Source organism: Corvus moneduloides, chromosome Z (genome assembly GCF_009650955.1).
Source record: "Corvus moneduloides isolate bCorMon1 chromosome Z, bCorMon1.pri, whole genome shotgun sequence".
Classification (NCBI taxonomy): Eukaryota; Metazoa; Chordata; class Aves; order Passeriformes; family Corvidae; genus Corvus; species Corvus moneduloides.
This window is the reverse complement of record NC_045511.1, coordinates 23860415-23887662: the sequence shown is the minus strand read 5'-3', so window position 1 is coordinate 23887662 and position 27248 is coordinate 23860415. Positions and strand designations below refer to the sequence as shown.

General features: G+C 38.3%; 1 protein-coding gene across 1 annotated transcript in view; it reads right to left on the bottom strand.

Moving 5' to 3' along the window:
* The window catches only part of ARSB (arylsulfatase B), a 76765-nt gene that overhangs the window by 44501 nt on the left and 5016 nt on the right, over nucleotides 1-27248 (bottom strand). The window contains exons 3-5 of the mRNA XM_032096609.1: nucleotides 26610-26800; nucleotides 25839-26046; nucleotides 464-707 (exon numbers count right to left, since the gene is read on the bottom strand). Of these exons, the coding sequence (XP_031952500.1) occupies nucleotides 464-707; nucleotides 25839-26046; nucleotides 26610-26800 (643 nt within the window). The remainder of the gene's footprint in view (nucleotides 1-463; nucleotides 708-25838; nucleotides 26047-26609; nucleotides 26801-27248) is intronic.

Sequence of the window (27248 nt, the reverse complement as noted above, 5' to 3'; positions counted from 1 at the left end):
AAGTGGAATCCATGTTCAGTGAGTTTAATGTCTGCATAGATTTCCCACGTGTCCAATTCCAGACCCATATGGCAGACATACCTGACTGAGCTTTGTAGCGAGCAGGGTTTGGTCGATAAAATTTACCAACTCATACCTCATGCTATGCAAAATCAGTTAACATACTTCAGGATCACAGAGTGTTCTTGAAAAATTATACCATGCTTGCTTGCTGTTGTGTTCATACTGAAAACTTTGAAATACCAACTTAAAGCTGTATGGAGGCTTTGCATCTGTGACCAGGATTAATTTGCAACCTGGATAATTCTCTCATGGATAGCATGGTTAACTGCATTTATACCTTCCCTTTATTTTGGGAAAGGAACAGGTGATATTTCCCTCCCCATTCCAGTTCTGTTTCCTGGGCTGATTAAATTCTTCTCATACCAGAATGATGACTTGATGATTTGACATGCAAGTTTACCTGATAGCTTTCCAAACATCAAAGCCATCCAAAGGCTTAGTGCCATTGGTATGTCCTCCAGCAAGGTGCACCAGGGTTGGCAGCCAGTCAGAGATATGGATGAGTTCATGACTTTCCACACCTTTTTGTTTCAGCAAAGGACTTGCAACAAAGCCTACACCTCTCACTCCTCCTTCCCAGAGAGTCCATTTTCTCCCTCTCAGTGGCCAGTTATTTCCACCTGCTAAAGTTTGTCCTCCATTATCTGAAAAACAAATAAACAAAAGGAATTCTTGGTAAGAAAGAAACAGAACAATCCTCCCCACAACACCTATTCATCCATTTGAAAAAATATTTTCACAATACAGGTGTGCCATGCAAGTACTCGCATAGTGCTGTTAAGTGTTTATACGAGGTCTAACATTCTGGGCCAAGTAACAAACATTTGTTACATTTTAATACCTACAAATTTTATCAGTGAAAAGTTACTGCTAGGCAGAAACAATACCATACTAGAAGACAACAATTGAGAAAGACTGTGCTAAGAACGTCTTCTGACTGTGATTCAAAGTACCATTAGGTATCCAAAGCTTCCAGAACCAAAGTCTTCAAAAATTTAGTTTCAACTAATTTAAAGACCACAAGAAGATTTGCTATCAATGCCATTATTAGTACTCAGAATACACTGGTTTCCAAGGCAGTACAGTATCCTTAAAATGGAAACCTGTTACTCCAGTCTCAGGACAATACTTGCACACCTAGTTTAAAAGCAGGTTTTTTTCCAAATTTTTAGGCAGCAACATTGATATATAAGGTTAGACAAAACTGCGTTTCTCAGGCAGAAGGAGATAGCCCTAATAAAATGAATTGAAACTAGTTAACATAACTGAAGTGATTCAGAAATTGAATTTATTGTTTGGTGAGAATAGTGTATAAGATGGCTACAGAAAAAATTGAATCCTGACTACAGAAATATCTATGTGAATTACAGATAGCTCATGGAATTCTTTTCTTTTTAACTCTCTGACCAAGCTTCCATGCTTAGAATAAAACCCAGATCCTTGAAGTTAACAGTCATGATCCTCTGAAGTTACTTTCAGTACTGTTACACAATTGTTCTTGTTCAAACCTACTGAAATGTTCTCAGAAGAGTCATTGCTGGCAATTCTGTTAAGCATAATTATCCTCTATTTTAATGAGGTTAAAATTATTTCAAATAGTAATTGCTGAACTGACATTCAGTGTAATTTGACATGTTCATACTGTATTTTCTGATTAAAAAACATGAATTTGAGGGTAGAAACAAGAAGTCCAACACCTTACAGAAGAACTTTACTGTAACCAGAACAAAATTATCTTCTTTCTGGTTGGCAAGAGTTCAAGAAGCATTTGGACAATACCCTTGGGCACATGGTGTGATCCTTGGGGATGGTCCTGTGCAGGGCCAGAGGCTGGAGTCAATGGTCCTTGTGGGTCCCTTCCAAATCCCTTGCAATTCAGCTTATTCTGTGTGTGACTCTGTGTTTAATTAGGGATCAATGTAACCCCCACATCTTTCTGCTTCACACAGAAGACCATTTTTGTTCTACAAAGGAATAAACCAGGGATATTCGTGAAGACTTTGAAACGTCAAGCCTAAGCTAAATGAAGCACTTGGCAAAAACAGAATTATCTGAAAAGAGTTAAATGTCCTGTGGCCCAACTAGCTTCCAGTTGGGATGCCCAGGTGTCCTGCATTTTTGGATTAAAAGGAAATGAATCAAGAGCTCTATCATCATTTCTCACACAACAGTGTTGAGCTCTGAGATCTGAGAACTTAAAACAGTTGCTGGTTACAACAACAAAAAAAAAAAATCAGTTTCAACAATTCCTTCTACTCATAATGTAAACAGGAATTCCTGTCAGAGATACTCAAGGGACAGAGCTTTCAGCAGCTTTTAACCTTTGGTGTCTTTAGAATAAAAGGCATCTTATCTACACTGTATTACAGCACAGTTTGGACATGCAGAGAAATCAGAACTTAAATATGTTACATACCTCCTTTGTACCACAGACTACTCACTATCCATATCAGTTTAATAGCAGCACATGAGGGTTTTTTTAATTCCTGATTATCAGCAACAAAGCAACAAGGAAATTATAGAAGTAGGTGGTATTTCTGAAGAATAGAGAGAGGGAAGTGTGCACTTCTCGAGTTACAGTCACATCCTTATGATACTTTTTCCTTGCTTTCTGTAAAGACATTCACATTCTGCCAGTTTTATTACACATTAAATTCCCTGATACAAGGAGTCTATCTAACACACATCCTGAAAGAACTTGTGTCTTGTATCAGCATTCAGACATAGCACCCCAAGTTTAAAAGAAAGGGGAAAAAAAATCTTGTTTTGATAGCTGATCTGATATGCAAATGAAAAAAAAACTGGCATATGAAACAAGGCTCATCCCCCTCATTTGACTTCTCATTCTCACATTACTAGAACACCACTTTTTCCTTCCTCAGGAATTCATGTTCAAGTGGTCCTTCCTGCATAATTTCTTTACTGAATTACCACAAAAGTGTTGAAGGAGGGAAAAGGATGGTTTCTGTTTTGATTATTGAAGTTTGTTTCCTTTCTAGGTAGGCAGAACATAACTGATGTGTCACCAGCAGTTCGTATGTACACAACACCTTCCACATGGTCTGAAACGTTATTGGGGACTTCAAATACCAACAATTTGTTAAAGAGGAGTTGGTTAACTAACAATGAAAGACCATAATGGAATCTCTATCAATAAAATATTTAGCTAACCACTAAATAATAAAGGGAGAGAGGGAATAAACAAGAAGCCACTGATTTCATGGAGTACAGACCTGGCAGAAAGTCCACTCAGGACTGTAACTGCTATTCTGGTTGGTTTTACCTTCAGGACTATGTCTGGACAGCAAGAAAGAAGATGGGCACCAGCTGTGTATGTGCGTGTTCAGCTACATTTCCTCTAAGTCAAGAGCTGTGGATGTATACATTGATGCTAAAAGCCTGCATGGGTTCAGAAAGCCACTGAGGAAGTTAAAGACAAAAAAGTAATTTATAGCTCCCACGTGAAAACACATCACCTCAGTCTCAGGAGTTTTTTCAGCCACAAACTGCTGAAGATTTGCAAGTTTTCACAAAAGTTTCCTAGACACATGCCACCAAGAATTGCCATAGTGAGGGGGTGCCTGGCTAGACAGATCCTTCATCTGTGGAAGTACAACCATTCTCATGTTCTCCCAAGTAAGTTATTCCTCACTAACTCCTTATGCTATTTTACCCAAGTATGTCAAACATGGAACAAATTCCAAAGTCCATGTGGAAACTCCCAGTAGTTAAAACACACAATTAAAATCCACTTAGGTATGAGACAAATGGAGTCATTGTTCCTTCATATTCTACACTGGCTTCATATCCAATTCTAAACCCATTTCAAAACAATATTTTCTGAACTATTTATCATATATTTTTGTAACTGTTTCTCTGCATGATTTATCCTAATACCTAATGTCAGAAGACAGTCTCCAGAACAAAGCTTTTGGAACCAAGCTACCTACACCTTGTGGCCCTGGTTTGTAACACTGCTCAATATCAAAGTTTCAGCCTTGCTACTTCAGCTTAAAACAGAAGCCTCCCCCAGGCATGCTACTTCATTCTCTCTTTGCTGGAGACAAAAATCAAATACGATTTTCATTAAAAATACTGAAATAGTGTGGAAGATGTAGTGAGCATATGTTCCTCATCTGTAAGAATAATTTTTGCAATTATATCCATATAATTTAGACTACAGCAGTACCCACAACATACTAGGTGTATTAAAAAATCATAAAATTAACCAGCTCTTGTCCCCAAAGAAAGGATGAAAGGGGAGAGAATAAGGCTGTATCTAGAAATTATGCCCATTGGCATAAGCATTACCTAGCTAACTTATGCAGCTTTGTTTGCTTTCTTGAATGGAAGCATCACACATTTTTAAAGGGCTTTGTTGCTTGCCTGGCTTGGCTTGCTTTGAGAGATGTTTAGCTACCCTTATTTTCTCACATCATTAATCACTCTTATTATGTCTTATTTTAAGAAGGGGTGTACCTAGATGCTTTATTTCCATTCTCATGGAATTTTCTTCTACAAGGTGAAATTTGTGGCAACAAAGGAAAATGTGGGAAAGAGATAGTCTCACTAATAGAAGAATGGGCTGAAACAGAATTTGTAGCAGGTGCTACCAGCAAAAATGAAAAAATGCACAGCACATATATGCTGGGTAAATGACAAAACAAGAGAATAAAGGAGAACAACAGAAGCATCCTGGCTGCTTTAAAAGGTAGTTTCCATCAAAGCTGACATCAGTCTTGATGGAACAAGCTGAAAAAAAAAAGAACATTGCAAAGTACCTCCATCTCAAAACAATTTGGGTGAAAATAGGATATATTTTTTGACACAGAAAGTCAGAGAATATAACCAGTTCTTAAAACGTGGGTGATTGTCTTTAGAACTACTGTGGTTCTCTTATTAAAAATAATTAAGACGAAGAATTATTTTAAAACATTTATTTAATAAAAACCTTTAAACATAAGAAAAATAGATGCAAAGTAAAGCTTGTGTGTCTTGTGTATACAATACAACTTTAAAAATGAAGGCAAATGTTCTTCCCACAAACATCTGCTTTTTTAACTAATATTTATTGTCACATACATGTGAAAGAGCTTAATTTGCTAAAGCCGTAATTTCTAAACTGTAAGAGATGTTTTGCAGGAGTTTTTAAAGGAATCAATAAACAAAACTAAACAGAGAGGCCCTTCTGTTTCTCCCAAATACTACTCTGAAGAGTTGCCAGCTGCCAAACATTTTGAATAGCGCAGTGTATATATAGAGTGATGTAGGATGCATGCAACTAGTAAGCAGTTTAATGACTAAGAATTCTTTAAAGAAGAGATGGACAATAAAAAACAGCAATAAAACAATTCTGAGTGCAATAATTAATGAAGCATGGATTTACATCTTTGCATAGACTCACTTTCTTACAGAATTACCCTGGAACTGAAGCAACAGTCTGCTTTGTACTATGAAGAAAATCTACATTGGAAATAGATGCTCACAACTCTGGGGAAAGCTTCATTTGGGATTTATACCTCACTAGACAGTAGAAAACTATAAAAAGGCAAAGGTGTTGATTTAAGAACAAACTCTGACAAATGTCCTTCCCAGGATCATAAATATCTCTTGCCTGCATGCATTCATTGCCAAGACAAATCCACAGTAGTTACCAAACTCGGGGGCAATACTAATAGCATTAATAGATTTGTTAAAACTTCAAGCATCAGAGCCCACTTCTCTGAGAAATTCAGTTTAGACTGATCATTGGGCTTAAAAATTATTTTTAGGAAAAGAAATTAAATGGAAACAAGTACTGTAATACTGTGTAAGGCCAGCTCTGTAAGAAAGCAAGCTGAATCTCCCCCAGTTGTTCGCATTAAAAAAAAAAAAAAAAAAGTTCTTGTCTATGCAGTGGAACGAAAAACTTATTAAAAAAGCTATAAAGAGACCCTTACGTTTTATTTTTTGGGTAGTGGGCAAAACACTATAATAGAAGTTTCCAAAGGCCACCTAAGTACAGCATGGACAACACCCTAGCTTCTCCATCATGTGGACATGTGGACCAATCAACTTTCTCCTGACTTCTACTGCCTGCTCACACTATCTTAGCAGGTTTTGATCACAATCCTGCCTCACATCAATGGTTTAGAAGTACTATTTTCTGGCAAATAGGCCAGAAATTAGTCTTCATCTAAAGATTTTCCTTGCTGGTTCTTTTTGTCAAGTCTTAGATAGGGCTTAAGTGTGTAGATTAAAAATGGTAAATAGTACATTAAAACTTTTTGGTTCTTTTTTTTTCCAAAAGAAACAATGTGCCTTCTTGTACAGCTACCTATTTTGTTCCAACAGACCAGGCCTTGTTTCAACTACACTACAGAAAAGTGAATTTTATTTTTCTTCCTACCAGAGCATACTTTTTTTGTTTCCCTTGTGACCACTCAGGTTGCTGCATTCTTCTTTCAACCACAACTGAGCTACACCCCACAGTCCCATTGACGTGCCTGGCAAATTGTTCTAGACAAGCTCTTCCGAGAGAGCTTCCTGGAATTTCTCCAAAGATTCATTCAGGACTGTATTTGGTGCTGTTATTAAGCAGTTTTCACTCCAGTGGTTCCCTTTAGTTTGCATTTTCTTAGTTCAAGTAATAAAGAGCTACCTGTAAGTCTCCTTAGCAAGGGGAAAAAAAAATAACTCTTGCTGACTACTTGTTTTAGATAGTAGGAATACCTCACAAACATATGCATCATTTGCATAAACTGCCTTAACTTCTATTTAGTCTACACCTTTCATTCTGCTGAGATGATGTATGTTTAAGTTTGTGATACATATTACACAACCTTGATTACAGTATCAGAACTGTAAATCTAAGTATATGTCCTAATAATCTCAATCCTCAAGGTAAATTTTACAACTGGTTTTGGCATTTATAGAACAAAGAGTGATATGGAAAATCTTTATGACAATAACTTTAGAAAATACAATAGCAATTAATTAATTCCTACAAGAAAAGGAACAGTCTTAAGAGAAAAAGATCCTTTCAGCACAGCAATCCAATAGGGTAAGTATTTCTGAACTGTTTTTCTCTGTATACCTCAGAGCACAATAAATTTTGCATGAACAAATTTTAGCAGTAAGTAACAGAGGACCAAAAGTGCTTGATATCACACACACACTCACATACAAAATTAAACATGTCAAATGTATTATGTTAATGAGGTTTACAAACTTAAATACTTCTTGGATACCTACATTTGTTTTTTAAAATAGCTATCCAAAATTTAATACATCTGTATGCATCTAACTCATATATCCACAGAGAAAGAAATAACCAACCAACATTTACAATTTGACTGATTAGGAATCAGTCAACAAAAGAAAAAAAAAAAAAAAAGAGAGAAATCAAGTGCAATGAAGTGCTGTGTGCCAAGAAAATCTTTGAAATCTTTGACTATGAAAACAGTTTTCTATCCTATTCAGAACACAGCCCAAATAAATAATTAGAAATAATAAATGTGCAAGGGCAAAGAAACAAGAAAACTTTAAGTATCTGGGATTATATAAATACAATTAGATATTATAAATCAGTTCAGTATTTGTTATGTACTCATGATAACTTTAACCAACCATTAGAGTCTCTAAAGATCTAGTAAAACATTTCTGGCTCCTGGCTACCAACACCCAGGTCTCCTTTTGCCTGAAAACAGTTACAAAACACTTGCCAAATAGTCCTTACGTACCTCCAGTACAACATCGGCATGCCCCAGCTCTTTTTACTGTTTTCCACCTGTTATTTAGCTCCTAGTCTTTTTTGAATTGATGAATCTATCAGAAGTTGCAAGAGAAAACTCCCATGCTCTTTGATTTCTCAAGGGCCCCTGCAGTAAGCTGATCTAGCACACATCTGTCTGATATGTAAACCATGCCAAACTCTGCTTGAAAGCCTTGTCTAAAGCCACACTATTTTTAAAGTGAGTACAGACCAGAAGAAAAAAACAACTTCAATTTATTTTCTAATGCAGGGTATTTCAATATATTATCAAATTAAAGCATCTTCAAAATAAGGAGAAAAAACCTTTTAAGCTTCTGCTACTCCTGAAACTAAAGGCTGCTAACACCCTAAAGCCATGAACTGTATGTCACTTAGCATGAAATATATGCATAAAAAGTTTGAAGGGAAAATGGGGTCAATTATAACCCCCATTCCAGTTTCTTGCTTCTGATTAATACATTAATGACTTTGTGAAGAGTGAAACTAAGGTGGTTTCTCTTTGCTAAATGGAACAGAATCCCTCCTATACATTCCCTCATTGCATTTAAAATAAATAACTCAGAAGGATGTTTAGTTTCCAAGTGCATCCCCCCTCTCTCCCTACCAAACAGAAGAGATATGTCCATATGGTAGACAGACAATAATAACAGGAGGACAGGATAGGGCTGACATATGACCAAAAGTATGCTGCAAAGCACTGAATTTTATGCATTAAATTTTCTTAGTGCAGAGACTGTCCAATAGCTGGCAGCACCTAGGTGCTTTTATTCAGTAAAAGCATTCGGAAGTTTATTTTGAATACATTTGGGTTTCTTCCTCTGCTTCTGGAAACAGCATGACTCTTAGAACAAACGTAGTGCTATTATCCAAATAATATTATGGATATTAGGAGGCACATTTATATCAGCTTTTGGAAGGAAAAAAGCAGGAAGAGGGCTGCTGTTAACTGTGCTTACAGATACTCCTTTTAAGCAGCGACCAGACAAAACCAATGCATCCACACCTTCAGATATATGGAAAATATCTGACCTCAGACCTGCTACATCTGTATTTTAGGCTTCAAGCTGTAAGGTAAGAAAAGAGGATGCTATCCCAACCGTGAAGAGAGCAGCTGGTGGAAAACTAGTTTTACATTTATTGCTGATCAGAGTCATATACAAGAAAAGAGGTCACTGACTTCACATGAAGCAGAGGCACTGAGGTGCACATGGCCTGCAAGGAGGCTGACAACCTCAGGGAATCATTATTTCACTTTTCTCCAGTGTCATTTGAGGGGGAAGGAAAAAATGACTACTTTGACCTAACACCCATTTTGTTTTCTTTTGAAAGCAAAAAAAGAAAAAGAAAAAAGAAAAAACAATCCAAAAACCCACTTCCAGGGATATGAAGTTGCCAAAACTTAGAATTAAAATGCAAACAGCAGAGACAAATGATCTAATATACAGGCATTAGAGCCTCAGGGTTCTTCCCAGAACCCATATTTTCCATCCTAATATCCTGTATCCCCTCTTTTTTGGAGTTTATTTGAGAGGAAGCTGCTCTGATTGCCTTCTGTCACTCCTCTGGCAGACAATAAACAGAGCAATCTGGAGTTAATTTAAGCAGTTTAGCACATCAGGATACAGCTGGGAAAGGTTTTGGGAGAAAGGCTGGGGAGGAAGAAGAGGGCTGCACACAGTCCAACCAAGCCTGCACACAGGAAGGTGGTGCAGATGGGCACCTTCCAACACTACCACCTGCAGACAGGGAAAACTGCCCCATGACAAAACTCTCCAAGCAGGCCAGGAACAGCGGAAACCTCACTGCAAGGAATTTAGAAGTCCACTCTTAAAAGCAGGAGTGGCAGGGCCACTACTTCATGTAAGGAATATTACAGCCGATCCTTGGTCATCGAGTGGTAACCCAACCCCTCCTGTGTGTCTACCACTTTTATATTTCACCCTCTATAAGCCAGATGTCTTTTCTTTCTTCTTAAGTTTAGACACATGTAATGGTTTTACACAGTGCAAACAATGACTTGATTCCGGCCATTGGACAGATTTACATCTGTTTTTTACATCACTTTTATTTGAGTTCTTAATCACTTGGGGCCCTAGCTATACCCAGAATATATTGACTGAGTTCACTACCAGAAACAAACACATACCTGCTGGCATAAAAATACAAAAACGAAACAAAAGTCTTCAGTTATTACTTAACGCAGGGGACATTTTAAAAAAGTGCAGCATGCACCTTAGGAAGAAATATGTGTCCGTAAGCTAATTCTCACACCAAGCACATAAACCACAAAAACTTAAAATCTTTACTCCAAAGAGTAAAGAAAATAATATTCTTTAGAACACTGGTCTCACAGGGGGGATGAAAAAGGCTAATTGTTTTGTTATCAGTTGTAACTGTTTTGTTTGCTGTAGGGTGTTTCATTCCCCTAGAGGTTAAGATGAAAGGAAACAGGTAAGTTAATTAACAAGGTGGAAATGCAACAGTCTTGCGTAGGTACATCCAGCATTGTCTAAGGCATTCCCAACAGCCACCCCAGCTTTTGCTGAATGCAACAAAGACTACAGGGGAGGAAAGGGGTTATTTTTAAAGTTAATATGGTGACAGAGAAACACACATAATGGAAAGTAATGGAAGTTTAAATAAATAATATCTGTTCTCTTTAATAATCTAAGTAGTGTTTTTAACCAGTTTGCATAAATCTGTTTTTTAGCAGCGGATTATGTTTTCCAGGCAGGGAAATGACAGATAACCTATTTGCTGAATGAGTGTTTCAGAATAATTTTTTGCTTGTTATTTATTTCTTTAACACCTTTGCTTGGTTACAAGTAACAATGGCTGAATAACATACTGCTGAACCTAAGAAAAGGATGTTAAGCTGGACAAAACTGAACCTCTGCTCTCATAAAAACAGAAAGAAACCTAGTGTTTAGTGTTGTGCCTAATACTCTCCCCTCCTTCATTTTGGCACACCAATTCAAGTGAGTGACAAGAAGGAACACTTAAATACAGAACTTTTAACTCATTAATGATTATTTTATTCCAACTTTGTGATTTTTTACCCCCAGCTACATGCCAAAACATGCCCTCTTTAAGTAATCCCATGTTTAAACCTCTGCAATCTGCCTGCACCATGCTAGTTCAGTAAGGTCACCAGCAATTTCCTCTTGGCAAGTTCCCGCCTTTCTCCAATATCATCGTCCTTGAACTTTTGGCCACTTTTGATCATATTTCCTGAATCCTGAAATTGTGAAATCTCTCCTCTTGGCAACATCTAGCCGTACAGACCACATTCAATTATACACTATAACTCTGAGAGATTTTAAAGTGGAGTTGCTTATATGTGCAACAGAAACAACTGTAGACTTCAAAGGAACAGTCAAATTGCATATTTTGCTCTTTGTGGGCATTATAGTTTTAATGGGTTTGTGCCTAAAGATGATTCCCTAGAACATTTACCCTGGAAACTTTATCCTTTATAGGTTAATTTTTTTATTTCCTTTTCCATTCCTGAAAGCGGGAAAGAAGCAGAAAACCCCGTAATGCACTAACAGAGTCCTCTGCTCAAAGACAGTATTTCATTACAAACAGAACTTTAGCCCTGGATGGTCAAATGATTCACAGTACACCCATACTTCAGAAACAGGCTAATCCTACCATTCTCAGAAGACATCTTGCCTTCTTCCCTCTGCAAATTTCTTATCTAATTTAGTGATATTAAAGCCATAAAGCACATCTACTTTGTGATTCAACCTGTGTTTGCCAAATGAATTTCTCCACTATTGCTTGATATCCCTGATGCCACCAACAATCAGAATTTATCATCTCATTTATATCATTGACCAAACCACCCACATGATCCTTCCTCAGCCTGCTTAGTCCAACCCTGCATTAAGAAGTATTCAGTCAAAGGGGTAGGTCACTGCAAACGTGGGGTGACTAGAGTTGATGGTGGAATCTTAAGTGGTGAGCTCCCCTAATCTCCACATTTACAGCTGCAGGTTTATCTTCCTCGCAAAGGACTTCTGCCCTCATGAAAAACCACTACTTGACTCATATATGTGAGTCCAGAAGTCACATTTTCCCTCTACTCCCACTTTAGCAGGGGAGTTTTACTAAATCCTACTTCAGATTTCTCTCAGGATTATGGAATACGTGACCCATTAAACTAGGCAAGGTCTTTAGGTCCATGTTTTCCCAAAGCTTATCTTCTCATTTGCCTTAGGCTACAGGAAGGCTCTGACCAAACTAATCCAAAGAATCGAGGTAATTAAAACCTCTCAGATCACACAAGAGGTCAACAATCCCTAAAAGAGGCTGTTATGATTATGTTTACTCTTCACACAGTTTTGTCAAAATTATCTAGATTAATAAATCGAAACCACTGTAACTGTTTAAAATGTTTAAGCTACCCAAGGTCACTTGGAGGGAACCACAGGAAGCCACATGCAGGTCCTGAGCAGCTGAGAGACCTCAGGGGCAATCACCTGTGAAAGGAGGCACCTGTGGGCAGAAAAAAACCCCTAACCTTAGCCCCACACATCAGCATCACTGTCTACACAGCTATTCTTCCTCCTGAGGCATGCATTTTTCCTTTTAGGTGGGTGGGTTTTTTTTGGTTGGGTTTTTTTTTTTTTGGTTGTTTTTTTTTGTTGTTGTTGGGTTTGGGTTTTTTTTTGCCATTGTATTCTTCCTGGTACCTTCGACTTTCTAATGAACTGTAACGGATGGTCAGCAGTAGTTTCTCTCTCCTAGTCAATGCAAACCATTTGAGGCCAGTAAAATGTAATTACTAAATTGTTTTAAACAAAATCTTTGCTTTTTCAATCCTTTGAAATCACTGGAACACACCTTGATGGCAGCAGAATGTGTGATACATTCAAGTAGGCAGGTATCAATTCATATCCTCTGCAGTCAGAACTGCAACTATGTACAACTTTACAGAGAAAAGTAATGGAGTGCACCTTTTGTTTTTAACCCCCATGAGTAACAGAAGAATACTGTTGAAAAAATTTGGACTTAACAGAAAAAAAACATGCAGAGGATGTCTTTCTTTATATCCACTTGTTACAAATGCTTATTTGATTGTAAAACCTGTTACAATACTTCAGTGCAAATAGAAAGAAGTAGACGTAAAGCAGACTTAAAGAGGTATAACTATTAAAACTCTCATTAAATTCTGCATACCAGATGTCAGCATATGCTATTTCATTGTTGATTTGATAAAGTACACTCTTGCAAGACACCAGAAGCAGTACAATGCTTCAATACATCCAGCTCTCTGCACTGATCAGTAATAATCTTTCGCATAGCCTAAACATGGGGACCATCTACAATACAAGAAGTCAGTATTGAAAAACCTACACTACATTTGCTGCATTATTTGGTTTTACATGTTGTAGGTTAAAGCCATTTACTCTAAAATATAAGTGAAATTACTGCTGCAGACTTCTGGTTCTCCCAACCAGTTCAAGCAACTCTGGAATCTTAATACAGAATTCAGGGTCAGCTCACTTCAGCATACACAAAGCTCTGGCTGCATTTTAACTTGAGAAAACACAATTGGAGGTCAAAGGTAAGAGCAAGCATAGGCAGCATTCCACACGGCAGCAGTGCTCAAAGTTCAGATAAAAACAGGGCTGTTTCTTCCTGCTTAAAGAGAAATGTAAAGATAGATGCTGTATTTTCAGAGACAGATATTCCAGTCATAGGAGGCATGTGGAGGTGTCTAGAGAAACACAGAGATTTCAAAAGGGCATAAAGAGGTATAGAGAAAGCAGAAGAATGATTAAGACCAAGCTGTAAAGAACTGAAAAAAACAAACAAGGAACCTTCCAAAAGGAGGGGAAATTAGCTTATTTGTTCCAGCATTAGTACTAATGGAGGAAAAAAACTGCAGTGAACACTATGGTAAGAGCTCTCCTAGCCATTTTCACATCAGACATTTACATGATCTGATACACCTGTGTGCATCTTAGCAACCACTGCCTAATAACATGCTTATGGATTTCAGTGTTTCTTCTGGTATTTTTAACTCAAAAATCTGTAAAATGTATGGCTTCCTTTGCATTCAGTACATTTATGTTCTGACCACCTAAGTAAATTCTGCTGGTTTTATTCTCCCATTAATTAAGGCAGAGAGGGAAAATCTTACTCTTTTAATGCACACTGAATTGGTATTGCCCACAAACATTGATCCGTTATATTCTATGTTTAAGAAAAACATGAAATAATGAAAAGTGAAAGAAAGGACAGTTGTACAGAGCTTTTACTTGGAAGTTCTTAGATGCTTTTGTAGACTTTAGCCTAGCAGCATACTTTGGAATATTCATAAATATATGAAACAGATATACTAACTAAACCATAGTGTATATTAACATGTATGAAAAAATGAAAAAGCAGGGAAGGAAAACAGATCCAGAATATCTCAGCAGGGATTCAAATAACCTTTTTCAGATACTACTCATTTGACTAAGGCCGTTTTACAACACCTGCAACTTCTTCCAAATTCTTAACCCAGACCAGACAACATTACATGCTTCTTTCCCAAGTGAATCAATGATTGATTTTCCCTGTGCTTCTACAGGGCTGTCACTGATTGACAAAGTCCCTTGGAGAAGCAATATTTCTAAATAAATATGAAAGCTTTGTGTCAGACAGTTCTGTGCTGTTTCAAACAATATTTATCAGTTACAAATGAAACCTAAAAATATATTTATATAAAATATCAAACTTCAGTCTATTTGCTTTAGTTCTATTATACAACTATGGAAGAAATACTGAAGTACAAAATTGTAAAAAACTAAGAAATTCCATTTTGATATTTTTGTATGGTCTTCTGTAATATAATGTACTGGTAAAGTTCTCAGTCCTGAGAGATATGGGTCAGGCAAAGAGTGAAGACAGGACCCTGAATTTTAGGGAAGCAAACTTCCAGCTCTTCAAGAAGGTCAGTAGGACCCCCTGAGGAAGCGCCCTCAAGGAGAAGAGAGCAGAACACAGCTGACAGATCTTTAAGGACATTTTCCATAGAGGTCAAAAGCTCCCGAACCCCAGGCATAAGAAATCAGGGAAGGCAGGCAATGGCTGAGTCAACCTGCTGGTAAAACTACGGGGCAAGAAGAAAATGCACAGGCAGTGCATTCCACAATGTGGAAGTAGGAACAGGTATTTTGGGAAGAGTATAGGAATGCAGTCCAAGGCATATATCAAGGTATGGCTGGAGCTGTGCATCCCTTGGTAAGGGATGCAAAGAACAACAACGGCTTTACAGACAGGAGAGAAAGCTCAGGGTAAGTTTAACCCTGCAATGGATATGACTGACAAACTGGTAACAAAGAATGAGAGAAGGGTGAGGAACTCAACAACTTCTTTGCCTCAGTGTTCACTGGCAGTCTCTTTTCTCACACCTCTTGAGTAGATGGACCACAAAAAAGGGATTGGGGGAGGAACTGTGAGAGAAGATCAGGTTCATGACCAGCTGAGGAACTGGAATTTACATAAATCTATGGAACCTGACAAGATGCATCCCAGAGTCCTGAGACTGATAACATTGCCAACCCACTCTCCACGACATTTGAAAAGTCATGGCACTCAGGGCAAGTCCCAGGTGACTGGAAAATAGAAAACATGGTATTCATCTTTAAGAAGGGAAGAAAGGAGGACCCTGGGAACTACTGGCCTGTCAGCCTCACCTCTGTGCCTAGGAGATTATGGAACAGATCCTCCTGGAGGCTGTGCTAAGGCACATGGAGGACAGGGAGGTGATTTGAGACAGCCAGCACGGCTGCAGGAAGGGCAAATCCTGTGTGATAAACCAAATGGCCTTCTAAACAAAGTGACAACACCACTGGACAAGGGAAAAGCTACAGATGTTCTTTATCTGGACTTCTGTAAAGCTTTTGACACAGTCCCCCAGAACATCCTTCTCTCCAAACTGAAGAGATGGATTTGATGGGCGGGCCACTCAGAGCATCATGTATTGGCTGGATGGTCACATTCAGAGAATTGGTCAATGTCTCAATGTCTGGTTGTTAATCAGTACTGGTCCCCATACAGAGCCCTGAGGGACACCATTCATCACTGATCTACATCCAGACAGTGGAACCAAGTCCCCCTTGGCAAATTTGCAGACAACACTCAGCTGACTGGCACAGCTGACACACTTGAGGGATGCAGTCTCTTCCAGAGGGACCTGGACAAACTGTAGAAGAGGGCCCATGGGAATCTCATGAGGTTTAACAAGGCCAAGTGCAAGGTGCTGCACCTGGGTCAGAGCAACCCTGGTATCAGCACAGGCTGGGGGATGGACAGATCAGAGCAGCCCTGCCCAGAAGGACTTGGGGGTGCTGGTGGCTGAGAGGCTGGACATGACCCAGCCATGGGCACTCACAGCCCAGAGAGCCAAACGTGTCCTGGGCTGCATCCAAAGCAGCGCAGCCAGCAGGGCCAGGGAGGGGATTCTGCCCCTCTGCTCTGCTCTGCTGGGACCCCACCTGCAGTGCTGCATCCAGCTCTGGGGTCCCAGCACGGGAAGGACATGGAGATGTTGGAGCGAGTCCAGAGGAGGCCATGAAGTTGATAAGATGACTGGAGCACATCCCCTATGAGGAAAGGCTGAGAAAGTTGGAACTGTTCAGTCTGGAGAAGAGAAGGTTGCATGGAGATGTTAGAGCAACATCCAGTACTTTATGAGGGTTTAGAAGAAAGGTGGGAACAGGCATTTAACCATGGCCTGCTGTGACAGGACAAGAGGTGATGATTTTAAAACTAAAAGAGAGTAGATTTAGATTGGATATAAGGAAGACATTTTTTATTATGAGGGTGGTGAAACTCTGGGGCAGGCTGCTCAGAGAGGTGGTGGATGTCCCATCTGTGGAAACATTCAAGGCCAGACTGGAGACAAAGCTCTGAGCAACCTGATCTAGTTGAAGATGCCTCTGCTCACTGCAGGGGCCCACTCCTAGAGTCCAATTAGAAGACAGTCTCTTTCTTTCCCACAGGAAAAGACATTTCACAATTTGGAAGACTAAGATGGGCAATCAGGAACACGGACAGAAACCCATACTCACCAGGTCCCAATAAAATATGGAAGACTAAATTCCTTAATTCCAAAAAATTAATTTCCTCCTTTCCTCACATTTCTCATACATTTCCACTGTGCAACACCTCAGCTCAGAATGATCAAAGCTTAAAAAGAAACTCAAACTCTCATGAGTTTGGGACATTTTCCCCCTTCTTCTGTTGTGCTAATGCATTCAGAGGTTTTACAAACCATAAACAGCAACAACAAAAACACACTTCTAATCCTGAATCTTACAGCAATTCTACCCCTGTACCACCACCAGCTAGGCAGCACAATTCCCTTAACAGATGATGAATTACAAGGGATAATGGGTTGAGGACAGGTTTTTCAATCATCTTTGTCTCACTGTTCCAAAAGTGTACAAGCCACTAAACTAGACAACAGATGAGATTGCTTCTTTGATTCCTTCATTAAACTCTGGCTTTTTTTTCCAATACTGAGATTTTAATTTTTCTCTCTGATATTGTAATACTGCATTTTAAAAATAAAATTCAACTCAACCTTGAACACTAGCAGCCATGTAGGTCCCCTTAATTTACAACTAAACAATAATGAGTGTAACAAATACAGAAAAGGATGGCAGAAGTAAGATGGCATATTCAATTTGTCCGCAGTTTAGTTCTGTAAATATTTTTTACATGTTATGTATCTCATGCTCCTTTGAAGGGCTGGGGCTTTAGGAACAATCATGTTCTTAAACTTAATCAGAACCACATGGAGGTCAGTATGAGGGTCCATCCAAGTGAATCAGAACTGGAAAGTATATTAAAAGTTAACTACGAAATTATTTCATATGTAACTTACAGAGTTTAAGAAGCCAATTTACAATGTTACTGTCTTGGTATTGCTGAAAACAGAACATGTCAATAAAATAACTCACATTACCTTCAATATTTCTACAAATTAGATTTTGAAGTATACAACTAAAAATAAACAAAAGGAGTAACATGTTAACAACCTCAGACAGTGAAAAAGATAGAAAGTATGACAAAACCCCCATTCCAAGGCCTTTCCTCCTGTCGCCTATTTCAGATGGGGATACTGCAGAAGAGCCAAATTCCTACAGTTTCATTTACATTAAGTGTTGACATCTCCATTCCATAATGCAAATCTGGACTTTGTACGATTTTGTTTTAAACACTATTGAAATTACGGGGGCAGCAAATAGTTTACAATGGTAAAGAGCAACGAATGGGAACTACAAGCAAGAGCGATTCAACAATTTAAAACCCTTTATTTAGCAGACATGATACCACCATGCATCATTTAATATGTATTACATGTATTATGCTATTTAAAAATGGAGTGAGGTACATAAACAGGAGACAAGTCTACTCGTCTACTGATAGGTCATGCCTAATACTCGCACACAATTTTGAATGTAAACTACAATCAGTTGCCAATATCAACAAAACAAGCAGGCAGCTAGCGCTTGCTTTGGTTGGGTTTATTTTGACCTTTTTTTAGTTTTGTGCGTGAATTTTGCATATGTGAAAGGGAATTAAACAGCACTTACTAGTGCCAGACACAATATGAGCAAACATTAGCCAGCATCAATGCACAGCTCTGTAAATGCATCTCATTTTTGACCTCCAACATTCTTGCTGAAAGTCTAGGTCACAGAACAGGACTTCAGAGACCTTCCTTTGTGTGATTTAAGCTCATGGTTGTGAGTCACAGTTAAACAGAGAGCACGGTCAATAATAGTGGTAAAGGATCACATTTGGAGAAAATTTCTCCCCTCTGATCTTCAGAGCATAAATAATGCTTACTCTGTACATGTTCCAAGTGCAGAACTCCCATTGAGGTTTCATTAGAAAAAAAAGAGTACAGAACACACAACAGAGACTACACTTTGGATAGGAGACTCGCAGCATGAATTAGAGAATAACTTTGCCCTTAAGTTGAACTCATGTTCTTCCCTGCTTCCCCACATTGCATCTGGAAGATCCATGTGTAGCTGCATTTTTCAGTCGTGCCACAAGTGTGATAGAAGACCAATCACACTCCCTCTGATGGCTAATACAAAACACATATTTCCAACAAAATGAACCAAAATCACTTGGTAAGACCAGCTAACAAAAAAACATCTCTTGTATACTTCAGTCTGATGTTGTATACTCAAAGCAGAAAGAATAACCTTGAAGGTTCAATGTTCAATGGCAGAAATGCCACTTTGTCTTCAGAGTGCTGATACATTATTATATTTCAGTGCTTGATACAGATTTATTTGTGTATGTGACATAGAAGCAATGCTGAAAGCCTTTCAATTAGAGGGACGATAGAAAACTAGACCTTCTAACATCAAATTCTGCTAATGTAGTTCTTGTTGTGCTCTAAATACAACCATAGGGGTTTTCTTTTCCATCAGGGAATATAATACCTCTCCTGCATCAGAGCACCATTTGCTGAACAACTTTACTGAGCATTTACAGAGTAACTTTTATCGAGTTGTGCTCATATAAATCAACCTCTATGTTTTTTTGCAACTCACCAGAACTGTCTCTTTATTTTCTTGACTTCTTCAAAATTGGAAAAAAAAAAAAAGAAAACTGATCTCATGGGAGAAAGAAATGCATTTGATATACACAAGCTTCCAGCAGTTACAGACTCAACCCTACAAAAGCTGCATGAACAATGCCCTTTTTCATCCCATTGAAATTTTCTTTTTTTTCTTTTTTTTTTGCTTTCCAGTACAGCTTTCACGATAGCAGCAATCCTAGCACAGACAGTTTCAGTCGAGTGCTTTCATTGTGAGCAGTCTCAGTAATTAAACAGGTCTCAGTAGTTACAGACCCTGCTGTGTCAAGGTCTACACTAGCACACGCCACACATCACTAGACACGACAGAAACATGGAAGAAAATTTTAACCCAAAACCAACAGAAAAAACCTGACACGCTGTTCATATGTCTGCAGTGAGCAAGTTAGACAAGACACTGTCAGGAAAACTTTGGATTTGTCCCACTGACAGGAGAACTGAACCTGACCACTTTTTGGGTGCAGAAAATTCTGACACAAAGAATAAAGGCTTCCCAAACACTATTATGGAGAACAAACTGGTATCGTTTAATAGTAATCATAGTTTAAGGCAACCTTTTGGGAGCTGTGGGAGATTATTAAACATTATTGTTAATATATGAAATGGGCTGTTTTCAGCAATCATCTCATTCTAAGAAAAAAATTACTATCAAAGCTATTAACATGCTTAAATCAAAGCTTTACACAAAACTGGCCAGCTTGCAAAATTCTGGGCAAAATTCACTTCCAAGTTTCATTTACAAATGAACTTCACTTCAAGCACTGGCATTCACTAAAAACAGGAAGAAAAAATCAAGATTCAACTTATGATGGAGTTTTTAAACACGAAGACAAAGAAGAAGCAAATGTCTCTGGCACAAGGTCACTCCCTGTTCAGGAACTTGGCTTTGGAGTGTTAGGTTTTGCATGGAAAAAGCCGGGTGGGTGAGGAGGGATTAATGCTAGACGGAAAGGAAGATAAATAAACATTTCCTACAAAACATTCTGAGTTTTCATAGGATTTTAAAATGACAGGGAGGGAGTCAATATATTGACTATCAACATCTTTCAGTATTGATTTTAAATCCATTTCCACTACAACATTTCCACCTTTGATAACATATTCTTAAAAATCGAGTCTCATTACTATTACCTGCATCATACGACAGAGAAGGTGTATTTTTATTTCTAAAAAATTTTATCACCCACACTTTAACATGGAAAAAACCTGAAAAAAAAATAATAAAAGCCAGCACTGGAGTACAAAACACCAACCACATGCACCTTTCACTGTCATTGACATGTAACAATTCTAACCAATACAAGTACAGTGATCTGTCAGAACTTTTGCCTGTATAAAAATGAGATTAAATAAATAAGAAACAGAAAAATAATATTTGGGAATAGATACAGTCAAAAAACTAGTGTGACAAAAGGTGCTTGCAGCTAAGGCACCAGTGTTTATTCCCACTCAGGAAGCAGCAGATGATCAGCCAATAGATGCCGAGACATCTTCCTCACTGGCAACACACCAAACCTCTCAGAAACCTCTGAAAGACCAATTAAAACAAGTCTTTAGGACTGTAATATACAAATCTGAGAGCACAACCATCAAAATTAGCACTCTGACATCACACAGAGAATAACTGCTCTAGCCAATCTGTCCTTCAGCTGGCTCAGCCAATCTGCAATTAGAAGGCTCTCTGAAGTCCCTTACAAGCAAAAGTGAAGGAGCAGGAGTTCATTTGTGATCAAAGATATCAAGAAGATAAAAAAATGCCCATAAGGACTCAGTGAAAGTCAGATGCGTAGTCTCAAAGAAGGCACTGGAAATAGGGAAAGAAGAATTCCAGTATTTCATTAGCCAAAAGCCACAATATGCTGGCTGGAATGCAAAAAAAAAAAAAAAAAAAAAGGTAATATGACATTTTGGGGGAAAAAAAAACCTAGGGGTATGATACAAACGGTACAAACATCAGTAAGGATGTCCAAAACAATCTGTGCTCTTATTAATCATCATTCTACAATGATAAAAGACCATCTTTTGGAGTGAAAACAGTCATCACTGTCACATGCTCCATTATGGAAAGGATTTATGTGGTTTTCCCTTAGCAATATAAACCAAGGATTGAAAAGTTCCACGTGTTTTGCTTTCCAAAGCCCTCTTATGGCAACTACCGGGCACTACAGTGCTAATCCACATTTTAAAACAGAGAGAAATACTGGAAGAAAGGAGTGTTGCTCCACAGTGGTTTAGTTTAATAAAAAGCTGAAAGTTAAATGAAGCAAAGGATAGTAGCTTTAATACAGAACTGAAATTACGGGTCATATTCCTTTGCTTTAATGTTGGCAAATTTACACCAAAATTTATTTTAATACCTTGCAGAAACTGTAATCACATTTTACTCAGAGCAAATCTCCACTTCTTACCTCAAATCGCAGTTCTGTATTTGAAGCAAAATTTGGACTCTAAGCCCATGTTAATAGTTTTGAAGCAAATTTGTACCCTTTAATGCTTTTCATGACCTTTATTTTAAATTGAGGTCCTGTTCAGGGACATTGGAAGTTACAGACTCCTATGATTGCTAAAAATAAAAATATACCCTATCTCTCATTCTCTTTGATTTCAAGTGGATAAAAGGCCATGGGTACCTACCACTGCTGCATTCATTTTCATCTGTTTTGCTTAAAAAAGCAATGATTTCATTTTCATCAATGATCTCACCAGATCTTACCAGATCACAGACTTACTTGTATCAGCAGTATAAAAAGTACTCCATAAAAGCAAATTCTATTTCATATCAAGCCACTCAAGACTTTTCAAGCTACTACTTGATACACCACATACCATCGAACCTGCTCACTTTTTTCTTACTTACTTGTAGAAATAGCCTGTTTATCTGTTCAAAAAGACACCAGAGGGTTGATTTACAGGACGTACTGATGGAGTCAGATTTTGCTAATGATCAAACATAATGAAGTTACATTTTTACCCTGGTATCTCCATCAGACCACTTTAAAGAGGAACTGAAGTTCTTCTACACATTTCACAACACTCTTTCAAAATGTGCAGTATCTCCATTTTTCAACTGGCATGTTTGCAAGGCAATCCCTCTTAAGCCATAACAAATAGAAAGAAACATGAAAGAGTATAATAAAAAAAAACCTACCACAAGATCAAAGATTACATCATATTCTACAGTCTTTCAATTTGCACCCACTAAAAAGAGATCTACAGTTTGAGGTCAACACTTCACAGTGAAGTAGTCAGAAGACCATGTTTGATGCAATGCTACTTGCTATAGCACAAAATATTAAATGACCATCTGTAAATTATTCTTTGGGCAGGACCTTAAAAGCACAGAGAGATGCAAACATGGAAGGTGAATTTTGGCTGCAACTAAAAAGGAAATAGTAATGAATCTAGTAAAATGTACCATAAAAGCAATGTTTTCTTTTTGCTCTACAGACTTTCGACAACACCTTTATCAAACCACATAGCTAACAAAATTTTTCTCTTAGAATGATTTGCCTTTGAAAGGACCTTTAAAAGTCATCTAGTCCAACCCTCCTACAATGAGCACAGATGTCTTTGACTAGACCAGGTTATTTAGTGCCCCATCCAACCTGACCTTGGATGTTTCCACAGATGGGACACCCACCACCTCTCTGGGCAATCTGTCCCAGTATTTCACCAACCTCATTATGAAAAACATCTTCCTTATATCTAATATCTGAATCTGTTCTACTTCAGTTTAAAACTATCACCTTTTGTCCTGTCACAACAGGTCGTGTTAAAAACTCTGTCCTCATATTTTTTATAAGCCTACTTTAAGTACTGAAAGGCTGCAGTAAGGTCTCTTCAGAGCCTTCTCTTCTCCAGGCTGAACAATCCCAACGCTCTGGGCCTGTCCTAATAGCAATGGTGCTCCAGCTCTCTGATAATATCTGTGGCCCTGCCCTGGACTTGCTCCAACAGGTCCCTGTCCTTCCTGTGCTGGGACCTCAGAGCTGGATGCAGCACTGCAGGTGGGGTCCCAGCAGAGCAGAGCAGAGGGGCAGAATCCCCTCCCTGGCCCTGCTGGCCGCGCTGCTTTGGATGCAGCCCAGGACACGTTTGGCTCTCTGGGCTGTGAGTGCCCATGGCTGGGTCATGTCCAGCCTCTCACCCACCAGCACCGCCAAATGCTGGTGCATCTTCCATCTCTAGGCAAGTATGATGATTTTGTGTCTTTAACATTCTCATTAAAGTTATGGATAAACTTTATCATTCCCTAGATTCTCCCTTGCAGTACTCATTGAAATCCTTGAATTGATTCTTACTCCCACAAAACAGGAAGAACTTTCTTTGACAAGAGTTCCTGATCATAAAGAAAAGTGTGTGTCCCCTGCTGTGTCCCACCAAGCAAAAAGAGGGTCTCCTAGTTCCAGAACCGCACTTGGGGCAGGGAGAGGGACTTCTTCAAGCAGACATGTCCTCAAGAGCTGGAGAGAAATCATACTATAATCATATGCTCATATTGCAGCTTCCAGTGCACATCAGGACTCCCAGTTCCAAAGGACTTGAAAGCTGTGTAGGCAGATCTCACGCAGCACAGCTCTCTGCATGTGATGCTCAACTGCAGACCCTCATATGTTTCTTTTAAACCATGCTCTAATGTCCATTCTGAAACACACCATCTGCAAAAGCACTAAGCAAAATATAGAAAAACTGAATAATTTGGCACTTTTTTTCCTTTTTTGGCCTTTTTAAAATGTTTTATGGTTACAACATTTGGTTTTTGAAACTGTTTCCTTATTGCATGCAATGTTTTATGTCTGTGAAGAATAATTGCGTGAAATAAAGAGAGAACACTGAAAAAAACCAAATCACTGGCTCCTGTCCTGCCTGATCTTAGTCCAATTTCTACGCATTTTAGTCATATTAAATTTAACTCCTGGAAGTTTAAACTGTCAATTAACTCAAAATATGTCCCATTTGATAGGGCAGACACTTGATTCTCCTGATTGTTTGGCTCTTGTTGAAACATACTTGCAACTGATTGTAAAATAATCACTGTTAAAGAACAGGGTAGACTGTCACTGTTCAGAAAAATAAATGCTTCATAAATGAAAAAAACAAATTTGTCTTTTTAATTCACTCATACCTTGTAATTCTAGCTCAGATGTATTTAGTTTTATTCCACAATGTACTGAACAAACATTACTGAAATAACTCTACCAAGACCCCATCAGCAAAGACTGGATTTTTTCCATATGGAATAAATACTGGTACCATTTTCCATATGTCTTTGCTTACTTACAGTTCTAAATATAAAAACATTGCAACCAGAAACAGGCATAGAAGAGTTATCGAATCCTGCTAGAGCCAAAACCTGGACACAAATGTAACATCATAAGGCAAACAGGTCTGGACTCAAAATGAAATTCCAAGATTCCGAGTGCTATAGGAAGCAGCTGCTAAACTCAAAACATATCAGTGCATTTTCATCAAATTTTGGTTGGTTCTTTGTTTTGGTTTTGTTTGTTTGTTTTAGTTGTTTTTGTTGTTTTTTGAAGTGTTCACAGAAAATTAATTTGCCATTTTGACTGCCCTAATATGTAAAGTGTGGACAAAAGAACAACTGTATGCATTGAAAGGCTACTTCCCACTTTCAACCAGACAAGAGCAAATATGTTCCTGAAACCCAGCCAAGCAGCTGTATTTCAAAATGGTTCTGTTTCATTCTTAATTCGGAAACAAAGGGGACTGCTTTGCAACGTATTATTTGCATTACTCTAATAACCTAGAAACCAAATCATGTGCCTGTACATACAAAAACTTAGACTGTAATTTGTCTGACTAGACTGCTCATCATATTTTCAGCTGTTTTATTAACAGACCTTTCTTTCATGGGAGTAAGATGCTAGTGAAAATATTTCAAGAAAGACAAAAATTACATGTCACCTTAAAGCAAGAGAAAGAAAGAGTTTTGGCTTCAAGCTGCTTGCTGTCTGGCTGTTTGTGCTTCATGCAACGCATGGCAATTCACAGACTGGACAGACAGCTTCAGAACAAATAAATTTGTAGACAGCTCGCAGCAAGGATTCAATTCTGACAGATTCCGACAGTAACTGCAGTGTCAAGTAAGATGCTTCTAACTCCACTGCCCTCCTCAGATTTTACAAAGCTGTTTTTACTCCACCAGGAGCATCCCCCACCAGCACAAACACTACTTCAGAGTTGTTTTTGTCAAGCTTGAGAAAGCCCTAAGAGCAGGGAAAGAAACTGCTGTCTGACTCAAAGTCCTGCTCAACTTTCATCACTCTTCTGTAGTTAAAAAATATCTGGAGGAAAGACAGAGGGGCCAGATGTCTCTGTAGTCAGCTTGTCAGATGCTGTAGCAAAGTTATTACTGAAAGAATAGTTAAAGGAACTTACCAGTAGAGAAAACAAAAACTGTGTTGTCCCAAAGACCGTATGCTTTCAGAGCATCAGTAAGATTTCCTACTGCTTCATCCATAAGAGTCACCATCCCTGCATACTGGCGCCTCTTTACATCTTTTATGGAAGAATATGGTTTCATGTATTCTTCAGGGACCTCGAGAGGTTCATGCACAGACTGAAAGGCGAGATAGAGAAAGAGGGGCTGGGGTGGAAGGGACAGAATGGAAATTAGTTGAACATAAAGTAGTAAGTGCAAAATTTACTGCAGCAAAAGCAGACCTGATTTATCAACAGCGCAGGTAGTGTATTTTGATTTCTTCTAACACTTCTACATCTTCTAATCCCTGCACATAAACTAAGAAAGTTCGAAAAATTACTTTTGAAAAGCTGTGGAAAAACATCAGGTGTCGCTTTTCCACATAACACAGTTGCTGACAACTTCTTTCTACTAAACTTCTCCCCTTAAACTTCCCTTCTCTTTTTAGAAGTGCAAACTACTTGCTAAACCATTTCTAAAAAATTATTAATTGTAATATAATAAAAAAAATGGAGAAGAGTAGCAGGCCAGGACCATGCAGACAAAACTGATTTTGGCAGCAGACAAGACAAGTTTTACAAATGCTACTTCTCACATTTAGCTCTATGCACTTACTGAATAGCCCCGAATTACAGTCCAAACACAGCTTTCTCTACTAATATTTCATTAACATTTTTTAAAACATTCTTTAATGTTGAAGTTATCAGAGTAGCAGCTGTTGACTGTACCTTCTCAGTTTTGTGACTGGCTATAAGATCTATAGCTCTTTCTGTGAACAAATTTGTGGAGTACACATTTTTAAATCCAGTTGCAACTTCTTCTCCATCTCGGAAGTCCAGAGCACAGCGCGTCACATTCCTTGCTTTGATGAGGACGCAGCGGTCATGAGTATAATAATCCTCACTGCCCAGGAGATAGCCTAGAACAGGAAAAGATGTCAAATGAGCAGGCCAACATCGTGTCACATAAACACATACATCAGGAGGAGGAGAAAAGTCAAACATAAATATCAAAACATTAATGGTTTTAAGCTAAAACACTAGTTCAACCCTGGACCACCTACAGTGACACCCCTGACAGGTCTGAGTAGCTCCACATTTAATATCTCATAGGATTTTCATTGCTAATGCAAGTAGTAATTTCAAAAGAAATTAAACATTTTGAAAGCAGTTCAATGACTTATTTATACTTTGATATCCATTAGCATTAAACTAATGCACTGAGACCAAAGGCAGGGATCTAGCCGTGTGCTAGTCTGATTTTTGGTGCTACGATTTTGTATGTTTGTATTTTGACATAAGATTTCCATCTCTATTAGAAAGTTTGGAATTTTTAAAATTCACTTATTCATAAACACCCAAGTATGA